This window comes from Primulina eburnea, chromosome 16 (genome assembly GCF_022965805.1).
Source record: "Primulina eburnea isolate SZY01 chromosome 16, ASM2296580v1, whole genome shotgun sequence".
In the NCBI taxonomy this organism is placed as follows: domain Eukaryota; kingdom Viridiplantae; phylum Streptophyta; class Magnoliopsida; order Lamiales; family Gesneriaceae; genus Primulina; species Primulina eburnea.
The window spans coordinates 6,978,693-6,991,250 of NC_133116.1; the positions used below are offsets into that span (position 1 = coordinate 6,978,693).

At 32.4% G+C, this 12,558-nt stretch overlaps 1 protein-coding gene across 1 annotated transcript; it reads right to left on the reverse strand.

The window, feature by feature from the left end:
- Positions 1–10,584: 10,584 nt before the first annotated feature.
- LOC140817108 (expansin-A15-like) lies at positions 10,585–12,219 on the reverse strand. The gene is made up of 4 exons (XM_073176700.1): positions 12,074–12,219; positions 11,848–11,980; positions 11,415–11,727; positions 10,585–11,158 (listed from the first exon to the last, which is right to left on the reverse strand). The coding sequence occupies exons 2-4, from the start codon at positions 11,972–11,974 to the stop codon at positions 10,852–10,854; spliced, it is 747 nt and encodes a 248-aa protein (XP_073032801.1). The 5' UTR covers positions 11,975–11,980; positions 12,074–12,219; the 3' UTR covers positions 10,585–10,851.
- Between the last annotated feature and the right edge of the window lie 339 nt (positions 12,220–12,558).

Here is a 12,558-nt window from a genome sequence, read left to right on the forward strand (position 1 = left end):
ATTTTACGCATCAAATTGATAAAATGAGATTCGAGGCATTGACCAAGTCTTGTGATCTAATAAAATATATTGTCTTGCCATGTTTTCTTTTACATGGAGTCCTGTGGACGAGAATTAAGTTCATGCATATTATTACATTATTAAATGTTCTTTAATAAACTCTCGATTATAATCCCCAAAACCGAAAGCAATGACCAAAAGAGGCGTGGCTGCATATATAGCTCCCCTTTTCTCCCACAAACGCAAAGAAGTTCGATCGTTTGGAATCAAAATCCAATGATTGATCATCTCCAAAGCATTTGCCATCTCAGTGCCATACATTTACTTTCACTACCACAAATTTGATAACAAATCTTTAAATCGTCTACACTAGCTAGCAAGCAAATGATGAATCTCCTACAAATAAAAAATCCGCGAAATCTATGCGTATATTTAGGGGACGACGCGAGCGATGCTTTTATGCAATATACGATTATATGTATAATGTTGTGTTTACATGATATTTTTCTTGATTGGGGAAAGACGATGTTTGCTTCTAGTTCAAAAAAGGAATAGAATTATTAGTGAAATGCATGATATATGTGGCCCAAAAGTTTGAAAAAATATGAATAAAAAAGAGGAGTAAATGAAGTTGCTTTCCCTTTAACCAGCTGGTGTACTTGAAGCTCCTTTCTTGCTTTAATATATTCGTAAAGGAGATTCTAGGATGATGCAGAACAGAACAACACCTCACAATTTCTCTCTTTTATAATTCAAATCTCCCTTCCACGTTACATTCGAAAACGAAAATTTACCATTTAATATAATATTGAAATAAAAACATTTACATATATATTAGATATTGGATTTTATCAAAATTTCGAATTTTTGCCTCACATTATTCAGGTAGCTAGGGGACCGATAATGAGTGGGTCTCACAAATCTTTATCTGTGAGACGGGTCAATACTACCGAAATTCACAATAAAAAGTAATACTATTAGCATAAAAAATAATACTTTTTTCATGGATGACCAAAATAAGAGATCTGTTTCATAAAATACGACATATGAAATCGTCTCACATAAATTTTTGTTTCTAATAATATGGGTTGGAGTAAGATCTCAGTATCTCACAAATCCAAAAGCAATAAAAGAGGATGAGAAGAATATGGGAGTCAGGAATCAAGACAAGTTGAACAAAAGGAACCTGTCAACATCCCACCGAAGAATAATTTTTATTTTTTTTTATAAAAGAATTTTTTTCAAAAAATAATAATAATTCGTGATTTTAATAAATTGCCATCTTTGCGCAAACATTGCGTCGCCTGTGGGCTCTTGCCATGCACCTATTTGGACATTTCTTTGGTATGAACATGACTTTCTTGAGATTGTGATTAATTTGAATGCAATGTACATGTTAAAACACATATATTAAAGAAATTAGCTGGTGAAATTCTTTAAAATGATTGGAAATTCCTAGTTATGATGCTTGTTTTCAAACAATATATTGTTTACAATTGAACAATTGATCATTGTCTTGTTTTAGTCATTGGTCAAGTTTTGATCGCATATAGAATTAATATTAGATTTTTGAAAATTGTAATTTTCGTTATGTATGTTTGTCATTTTGCTAGCTAATTTTGTCATCGAGGTTTTCGAAGTTGGGTTTTGTAAATCATGTATCTTTCATATTTTAAGGTCTCTGTGTCACATCAACATCACTTTAAAATATTCTAAATAAAAGATTTATGAAAATAAAAGAAAATTGTTAGTTACACATAAATCAGATTTAGATAAGAATTTGTGAGTATATATGACAAGAAATAGTCGATTTCCGGGGGTGTATTAGTATCGTTAATATGTGCTCGTGGCTCGGGACATGATAGATATCGCGTTTAAGAATGATTGTAGACCAAAATTTTTCCTAATATATACTTCATTTCATGCATATTGAAAACAATAAATTCTTAAACAATATTCGGTAATTCCTGTCCTAACTCAAAAATTTTATTGCAAGTGTTGTTTATATATTATATGATCATGAGATGAATTTTAATTTTTAATTTTTATTGTGGATAAAATCTCATATATTATTATTGCATTCAAGTGGCTGACACTTCAAGTCCATTTTCAATCTTTGTTTTCATCATATATATATATATATATATATATATATATATATATATATATATATATATATATATCTATATATATATATATATCTATATATATATATATATATATATATATATAAACACACACGGGTGGAGACATGTGTTGCTCCAGCCCAGGTGGCTTGTTTTTTTTCGATATTTTTAATACATAAAATTTTGTCTTATTTTTCAATAGCATGGAGTTCTATTTATCAATATTAGTTCAACCATGATTTAAAAAATTTTAGCCCGAGTAAAAATGAAAATCTGGCTCCACGAGTATGTATATGTATATGTAATTAGATGCCCTGATTTCTCTTTTTCCCTTTATTTCTTTTCATTAAAAGTTAAATGATTTATTGTGTGATTCAAGAACGTGGGTTTATATAATAAATGCCACCATAGAATAAGGCCCAGTTTGGTAAACATGATTAAAGGTGGATAAATTATTAATGTTTTGTTTGCTTTAATTTATAAACTTGACATTGAGTGGGACAATTTTCACTGTGTGTTGGACAAGAGATCCATTTCATAGACGAAGGATAAAACCTATCCCACAACTCTGGTATAGATTAATGTCCTAAATACCCCTGATTTATAAAATCAAATTTGCAATTTATTCTTTCCGTCATTCTCCCAATTTCTTCATCAGTACACTCTTGTCATTGACCGGTGGTGCAGAAAATTGAAGTCGACAGAGTAGTACGAATTCCCCATACCTCTTATAGATCTGAAGATTTTGTTGCTTCTTCGAAGGTGAAACTCAAAAAAATTTAGATTTCAAGCTACGTGTGATTTCTGATTTGGAGCCGGAGGAGCAGGTGGTGGCGTTGGTGGAGGAGCAGGTGGAGGTGGTTTGGGAGGTGGAGGATTCGGTGGGGGAATAGGCGGGGGATCGGAGGGGGGATATGAGGTGGTATTGGAGGTGGACCAGGGGGAGTTGGAGGTGGATTAGGAGGGGGAATCGGAGGAGGAATTGGAGTTGACATTGGTGGAGGAACCAGGCAGTGGTTTGGGAGTAATTGCTGGTGGGGGTACGGATTGGGAGGAGGTGGAGGTGGAGGTGGTACTGGTGAGGAGTAGGTGGTGGTTGGGAGGAGGAATTGGTGTTGGAACCGGAGCTGGTGGAGGTTTAGGGGGTGGAGGTGGTGGTGGTGGTGACGGTTTCGGAGGAGGTGGGTTGGGTGGTGCTGGAGGTGGGATTGAGGAGGTGGAGTAGGAGGATTCGGGGGTGCGTTGGAGGTGGAAATTGACAGAATATTGGTGAATCACAGAAACCATGCACTAGGTTTGGGGAGGAAAGAATATTAATTGTTTAATAAATAAAATATTAATATGAAGGGTATTTCGGTCAATAATACATTTAACATGATTTTATCCATCTCATTAATTTCACACCACACATGATATTATATATCATATCAATCATTTATCAATCAAATTATTAATCATTCAATTATCACATCCTACATACCAAGCGAACCCTAAATACATGAAACTTAGGGCTTGGAAACTTACGTGCTATTAATCTAGTTTAGTAGACTTTATTGTTCTCTCCGTCTCGTACATTTAGAATGAACGCATTTTTTTCGTTCCTAAATATATAATCCAATTTTCATATTCAATATTTTATTTATCTATTTTTTTTTACAAGTCTAACCCTATTTAATTTGTCTTTTAATTACTAATTTATTCATTTTTAAAAAAAAATATTTTTTCGATAACTTTTTAAATATATATATGAAAACACACACAAGCTATCACGATCTTAGACCAGAGCAGATTGACATCATCATTGTATAACAAATATAAATTTTATAATAAGTTTTGTAATACATTATGAACCAAACCAGACTATTTCATAAATAATTCCTGAATAAATTTGTCTTTACAATGGGAATTGATCAAAACAAAATTACGGATGATTATCAAAAATGATAAAAGACCTAACAAAATCAAAATGTGAATGTTGTAACCAAAATATGAAATTTTCACCAGTCCTAAAATCGGTCATGCTCGTCTTCCTCAATTTTCTCTTTGTTTCTATCTAGAGAGGAAATATAAGAGGTGAATGTTTGGAAGAAACACTCGGTAAAAAGAGGTCGATTGAACAAAACATATAATAATTTATAAAATTGTATACATGTTTCAAAACATGTCATGAAAAAACATATAATAAACATATCATAATCGTATAGCAGATTTAATTTCTTTCATGGTTTATTGATCAGTTTCTTATATATTACTTTTCTAAAAGGTGATGCAGTGTTGGGTCATATCATATAATAATTTCTGGGATTCACTTAAGATTTTGAATCATAATATTGCCTAAAGCCATAAATTTATTTCAAAAATGTACATACAAGGAAGAATGTATGATCAATCGATTTAAATCGTATAATGGAATTACGTTATATTGAAAATCACAAATATATGATTTTTTAAAATAATGGAGATATATTTATATCGTAAATCATGGTTTCCAATCCCCATACAAGGTAGAAATATATTGGACCGAGTAAGAGAAAATCACATTAGTGCATAGAAAAATATGCTTTCACAATATATTTTCGTGCCAAACATTTATCTTATATTTAATCTGTTTCCATCAAATAATTTCGGTATGGAGTTTCACACCGCACGACATAATTATTTCATTCATTTAACTTTTTGCAAATTCTAAAAAGTACTCTTTTATTTCTGTTATATTTTATAGGAATACGCAATACTTAAATTAAAATATTTAACTTCAAATTACTATTTACGTAAATATCATTAAAATAGAATCTAACACTAATTATGGGGCAACCACTTAACCACGGCAAAAACTTATGTGAGACGGTCTCACGGGTCATATTTGTGAGACGGATCTCTTATTTGGGTCATCCATGAATAAGTATTACTTTTTATGCTAAGAATATTACTTTTTATTGTGAATATGGGTAGGGTTGACCCGTCTCACGGATTAAGATCCGTGAGACGGTCTCACATGAGACATACTCCTGAACCACATGCTTTTAACATAGGAAGAGAGAAAAAAAATTTCTTCCCAAATATATTATTTTCAAAAAAATCATATATTGATATCTCTCCTCATCTAGGAATATAAATTCCATCTTGTGAAAATGTGTTACAGCCCGAGCCCGAGCTCGCGCATGCGTGACTGCACAATGGGTCTCTATAGCAACTACTTCGTATTCGTAAATCGCTTTACGAAAATGATTAGCCCAAGTTGTTATAGATGTCCATTGTAAGTCCATTATAACTCATGCATCATTTGGTGAGGGGAAAACTTTCGTTCTCATGCAACATTATATGGCACCTGCAATTTTTTTACCAAAACAAAAAAATACAAAAAGAATGTTACAGATAATATTTACAAATTTCTAAAACTCTTGATTGATTATAGTTATTAACTAAACATTGAAGATATATTAATATTTACTTGAATTTCTGAGCTTACTGAAAGAATCAAGGAAGGAGAAAGCAAGTAGTAAGGTCCCAAATACTTGAAGGGCCATTTTCTATAACATTTCTTGACGTAAAATTCCATATTGCTGCTGTATTTGTACAAGCATGTTTCCGGTAGAATAACATGTGTGGGTTTTTGTCTGAGCACAAACACGTTATTATTACAAATTTGAAGAAAAAATTGCAAGAGAATCAAGTTTTGGAGACATACCTAACATGCTGTTTTAAATCTTTATTTCTTGAAATAATTATATTGGAAGTGAAATTCCGGATGTGCTTCTTTGTGTTTTTTTTTATGCTTGAGCCAATTATGTGTTCGAGAAGACATGGTTTAATTGTATTAAAAATAGATCGGTTTCGATCTCGAGCTCGAACCCGAGCCCGATCGAGTGTACGTACCAAGTTGTGTCAACCATTCCCTCGTAGAAGATATTAACAGTTGTCAAATAGTAGAACTTAACAATTTTTTTTCGTTTGTGTGTGTTGTATAATTGTTTGCATAATATTTCTTGAGAATACGGGAGTGTCAAGTGTAAAGGTATATCAACTTGTGTGAAAATAATGAAATAAATAACTTTTAAAATTCAAAGGAGAACGGATTTCTAACTTAATTATCGTTCGTTCTAATCTTCTAAGCAAATATAATATCAAAACTAAGGAAAAGACAATTGAATTTGATGAAATAAAATCTCTAACATGATGATTTATCTACGAATCAATGGGAAAACAAACAACATTAAATTATAATCAAATAGTGCTGAAATATGACTGAAAAATATTCATGATCCTAGAGTCTGAAACGAAAAGTATAAAAAGAATGCTTGAACTATGACTAAGATTTCTGTAGAGAGTTGCCAGAATTTGTGCGAGATGTTCATTGTTATTCTATGGTCGATGCTATCCCTTTCTTCAAAACATTGTGTGGTTTTTCCGCTCTCCCCATAACCCACATCTCTTCCTTTATTTTCCACGATCTTTTCCTATCTGCACATTTCTTGTTCTAATTCAAATTAATTTAAATTCTTGATGAACTCCTTATCTGCTTCTTCTGACTTCAATTAATCCGATCTGGATTAACTGGACCATGATGATTTGGGCCGGAATGGGCCTAATTTAATCCAACTTCAAAAGGTGGGAATTAGTACAAAATGGGTCCACGAAACCTTTCTAAAACCATAAAATTAAGACAGCAAAATCTAAGGCTTGGCAATCATGAATAAAGATTAACATGAATTATGCTACTTTGTAATTAGGCTTTTGAATCATAGTTTACTTGGAAAAAAACGGGGTTTTTTCTCGTCTCATTTTTAAAAAATTGAAACCAAATCGATAGTATAAAAATCGAATCGAACCGAATCGATCAAACTAAATCATAAAATAAAGAAAGTCGTGTCATAGTAGAATTAACATCAAAGTTTCGCGGTGTAATTAACATATATTTTTATCTGAAGATTTAAAACAAATATCATTGCATTGTGAAGAACGATGTCAAACTATTTAAGAAAACTTAATATAATTTTCTGAATTTTCAGCTTCTTCTAACAAATCAAAACGAAATAATTTTATTAAAATATACATATCATAGGTTCAAAAATATAATACATAACACTATATGTTTATTGAGTACATTAAATAAATCGTATGCAACATAACAATAGTATAGACGATAATATATATGATGTTACTAAAAATAGTTATACATGTTGAAGGATCGGACCTTGTTTGGTGAACTAGGGTTGGATCCACTTATTATCTACAAACTCAAACAAGAATGTTAGAATATGCCAGAAAGTTGTTCAAGCATAACCTCTGTCAGGGCCGATCCTAACAATATTTGGGCCTGAGTCTAACTTTTAAAAAGAGGCCTCTGAATCATAATGTGTGTTCAAATTTTTTTTAGTTTCATGGCAATTTTTCAAATTAAATCAATACGTCAAAGACAATATAAAAAACTAAAATAATAAAAATATCAAACATGTCCAAAATGATCATTAAATAACAACCCATCTAACATCTTTAGAGCTAAAAATACTAATCAAGTCTGTATAATCAAGTTGTTAAGTAGTTTCTTTCTCAATTCATAACATAACCAATCCATTCAATATTTTTCGTTAAATGTTTGATCGGAGAAAAGTTTTGATGAGCTTTATCTTTGAGAAACTTCGTTCTGCACTTGCTACTGTGACCGGGACAGTCAACAAGATTTTATAAGCAATATGAGCATTTGAAAGCCGGATAAGCATACATCCACCAAAATTTCAGTCAAAAAGCTTAGGTTATAGATATCACATAAAGCCCCGAATAAAGTAAAAAACTACAATAAAAAAAATAGAAGCCCGAACAAAGCAAATACAAGAAAATAGACTTAGAGCTCCTCACGGGTCTTTCAATCAAACCTAAAGACAATGCAACGACTGAAGTCGATTAAGGCTTTTCTGCAGATGAATATTGGGGAAGATTGAGGAATAAATCGATAACAGGCTAAGCAAGTTCTATTTAATAAATAGTTGATTTTGAGCTATATAGTATTATATATAATAATTTTTTTTAAAATTTTTGGGTCCCAAAAAAGAGATGGGCCTGAGTCATTGGACTCATTTGCCTCTTAATAGGCACGGCCCTGACCTCTGCAACGCTCAAGTTGTCGGCTACAACTTTCTAAATCAACATAATGACGAGATAGTACAACTTTGAAATCTGATGATATTTTTCGTAGCAGACCAAGATGGTTATTTACTTTTGGGTCTTTATCACTAAATAATTATTTAGGGACTTCAGTCATTATACATTCATCGTAACAAAGAGTCACTCTCGTTTTATTTGACTCATATAACTATCGGGAGGTCGGTTGGAACCTCCTTAGTCAGGTCGGCTTCAACTTGATTGTTATTAACGAGTATTCAGGAGGTCGGCTAGAATGAACTTCCAGATGGCCTCCGATGAAACTTGTTAATTTTTGTGACATATATGAGTTTCTACCGTATTTTGGTTAAACACAAAAAAAGAATCATAATTTATCAATGCTTAAAATTCATTATCAATCAACAACTAAATAAATTCTATATTTTTTATATTCCAACTTTTGAGAATTTTGTCAGTCGATAAAAGGAACAGAGCTTTGACCATCAGGTTTGATTTAATTTTATACTACGCACTGCTCCCCGTAATATCAGGCTACGGTTTCCGCAATTTCATGTGAAAAGTTTAAATGAAATATTGCAAGTTTTATATATAATATTAATTTTTTTAACTTGAGCGAAGTTGACTGGAATTCGATGGCATCTAATAACGTAGCTTAATTGATTAGAATATTTGCAAAATATTTAGTTTTAGTTACTTGTCAAAATCGAAAATAATTTAAGAAAAAAAATGGATTTTTTATACTTTAAATGAAATAAACTCGTAAACATTAGTTTAATTTGGATTCAAATATTTAATTATATGATTTATAAAACTATCTTATTCTTAGTTTTGAAAAATATGAAAGATGATTCGAAACCATCAAGTAAAGTTAATTTGGATCTCAAAAGTTTGTTTATTATAAAACTAATCTCAAACTCCACTTGGCTTTGAATAAAATGACCCAAAAATATTTTATTTGGAAACATGGTTATAAGATCGAACGTTTGTTATTTTACTCGTACAATATTTTAAACATCATGTTTCGATTGTTTTAACAAGTAAAGACAATTATTGCACGCCAATAATCATCTTTTAAATAATTGCACTAATTGAAATCAATGAAAATCTAACATGTGACATTGACTCTGATTCCAATTGCAAGACTATACGCTTGTGGCTTTACTAAAACTGATAGTTATTAGTAATTATGCCATTCAAATCTTTTGAATTGTACGTCATTCCAAACGCTAAGCTTTGTTTGATTTATCAAACAAATACAATTATTATACACTAATATTATATTTTATATATTTATTTTTATTTGTTAAAGCATGACACCCTCCCCATAAAAAGCTAAAATTTAAGAGTTAATTTACATCTTTTTAAAATGAATCGTGAGAGTCAAAGAAAATAAACTAATAAATTTTGAAGTTTTTTTATATACAAGATATATCGACACACAACTTAAAAGTATTGGTCTATTACAATTTAGAGTATGTCTCTTGTGATACGGTCTTATAAATCTTTATCTGTAAGACCGGTCAATCTTATCGATATTCATAATAAAAAATAATACTCTTAGCATAAAAAATAATATTTTTTTATGAATGACCTAAATAATATATTCGACCCACAAATTAATCAGACCCACAAATTAATCAATAAAACAGTCTCATAAGATTTTTTGTGTATAATTTATTTTTTAAATTTTAGTACGAAGTAATTTTATACCTAAATTAAATATTTTTAAAATAAAAGCATAATATTAAATAGTTATTGAATAAATTCTCAATTTGACGTGGTTGCATGTGTAAGATTCAGTTGTCACTGAAAATTGTTACTTCCAAGAAAATGCATGTGAGGTTTCAGAGTGCATGGAACGTTGTGTGGGTCAATTGCCTTTTATTTCCTCGAGATTATTTAACTGTATCAACTGTATTTTACAAGATCGATATTGCCGTGGAATTATTGTTTTTTTTTCAAAAAATAATAATAATAATTTAGATTGTTACCGAGGTTTATGGTCTGAACACTATGTGGTCTATGCCTACAAGTCAATAGATTTAAAAGATGTCAAAAATTTTTAAAAACCATAAATTATATATTCTAATAGTTTTGAAAGAGTAAATTTATGTAACTCGAAAGAGGTAGTGTCGATGCTACGGAACAGTGTCTCCACAAGATCTGGATCATTGATTTTAAATAAATTGGTGAATTTCACATATACATGATTAAAATTAGACATTTGATTTTCTCATAGAGACAGTACCTCACAAAATAAAGCGAGATCTTCCCTCGAAAGATTTTGGACATCTTAGGAAGAAAAGGGCCGAAAGCGAAAAATAAATAAATAAATCACTTAGAGCAAATATATAATTCTATTACTAATTTTATAATATAATTATAAAAGAAGCGGGTGGTACATTTAAATCCACCTCAGCCAAAAGAACCAAAGGGACCCTTCATAAATCGAGTACCCTCAAATCAAATTCCCAAGCTTAGGACAATTTTTAAATCATGTCACGCTACTAATACTCGCGACTATATAAAAATCTCTCCGACTAAATCTAATAAAGTAAAACACCACACTCCATATTATAATTAGTTAGTTTCTCGGGATATCCATTCAACGAAATTGAGCTCCGGCGAACGTCTGGCCGAACGACCAGCTACGGGGGACGACGTTGTTAGAGACGATAGTGCGGCCATCGCTCGTGGTGACCTTAAAAGATAAGCTTTGGCCGTTGAGATAGTTGTTGTTTTGCCAATTCTGACCCCAGTTTCTCGACATGGGCTGCCATCTGGTCCGAGACCCTTTGATGGAAACCGCGTGGACATCACCGGCACCACCGACGTTAGTTACGAGTACTAGGTTGAAGTAGGCGTGGCCATTAATGGTGAACCTTATACCTCCCTTTCTATTGCAGGCTACCCTACAAGACAACAATAGTGGATACAAAGTTAATTTTACCATCGAGAATGTGTGGGAAACATTAACTGTGTAGGCACATGGGAGCATTAAATATGGTGTCCGGGAAGAAAAATAGAATTTACCACAAGCCCACGAATTTATTTAAAATACTCTTTAAACTATACATGATATATCAAAATTGGAAAAAAAATCAAGAATATTGGGCAAAATATAAACACAAACTAGGATGAATGAAGTGAGTGGAGTGTCCAAATTACCTTCTGTAGGAAACAGGGACAATCCCAGATCTATACTGAGCAATGTGTTGGAAAACAGGCTGGGACAGATCAAAGTGGTGGCGAGGAGGGTTGCACCAGCCCCCTGCATCATTCGGCAAGGCGTTGTTTGGCGGGCAAAAATTAGTGGCCGTGACCACAATCGATCCAGGCAAGCACCACTGTTTCGCATTAACACACCGAATCTCGAAACACGAGCCGCAGCTTAGTCCGTTGTTGAACAGGGCTGTGCTTAACGCTGCTGTGTTTGTGCCATACCCCTGGCTGTAAAGATTTCCATATCCACAAGCCCCACCTGTTCAAAGATTCCATAAAAGCGAAAAATGGGGTCAGCCGAACACACCTAGAACTTGTTACATATTTACTTTGGCCGAAAATGGTAAAGATTGAAATTTTATTGGTTATTTGTGAATACCCATCGTTCCGGAGGCGTCGCTTCCTCCATAGAAGGTTGCATGAGCATTAATCCAACTTCCACCGTACCCGTTGATACGAGGCACCATTGCTAGAACACCCACCAAGAAAAGTCCCACAAAATCCATTTTTACCTGCAGGAAATCGAATTTGAAGACACCCTTTTCAGCATTTTGCCTAGGATGCTGGAAAAGTTTTTCAACAAAATTAAGAAAGAAAAAAATTACCTCGGAGATTAGGACTTCAAAAAAAGAAGGGTATACAGAGGGAGGTTAGTGAATTGTTTTGAATGTGGGGAATATGAAGAGCACGGGGATTTAAATAGAGACTCGAGGGTGGAGCACTAAGACTTCACTTTACCTTTGGCATTTTGTTCACATATATTTATTTTTCCAAATCTTGAATTAACATTTATATATATATATATATATGATTTAATCACCCTCTGGAAGTTCCCATGTGCATGTTTGATTTTTTTAAAAAGTAAAAATTTGTGTTCCTATTACTACAATGCTACTATTTTGCGATATGAAATTGAATGACAAAATAGGAGGTAGGCGGCAGGAATTTGATTCTTTACTAGCAACCCTTTTACTTTCTCTACGTAGAAGATGATTTTTCCCTCTTTTTCTGTTTTATTGTCCCCTTTCTTTTTCTCACATTTCCGCCCCATCTTTTAGACTGCAAATGCAATCTTTAGGCGGACTTATCA

Bases quoted from the DNA above. Each gene is read 5' to 3' on its own strand.
- LOC140817108 (XM_073176700.1), bottom strand. From the start codon at position 11,974: ATGGATTTTGTGGGACTTTTCTTGGTGGGTGTTCTAGCAATGGTGCCT. The intron at 11,728-11,847 runs GTATTCACAAAT...ATCTTTGAACAG, and splicing joins CGACGCCTCCGGAACGATGG to GTGGGGCTTGTGGATATGGA. The intron at 11,159-11,414 runs GTAATTTGGACA...GTTGTCTTGTAG, and splicing joins GTCCCTGTTTCCTACAGAAG to GGTAGCCTGCAATAGAAAGG.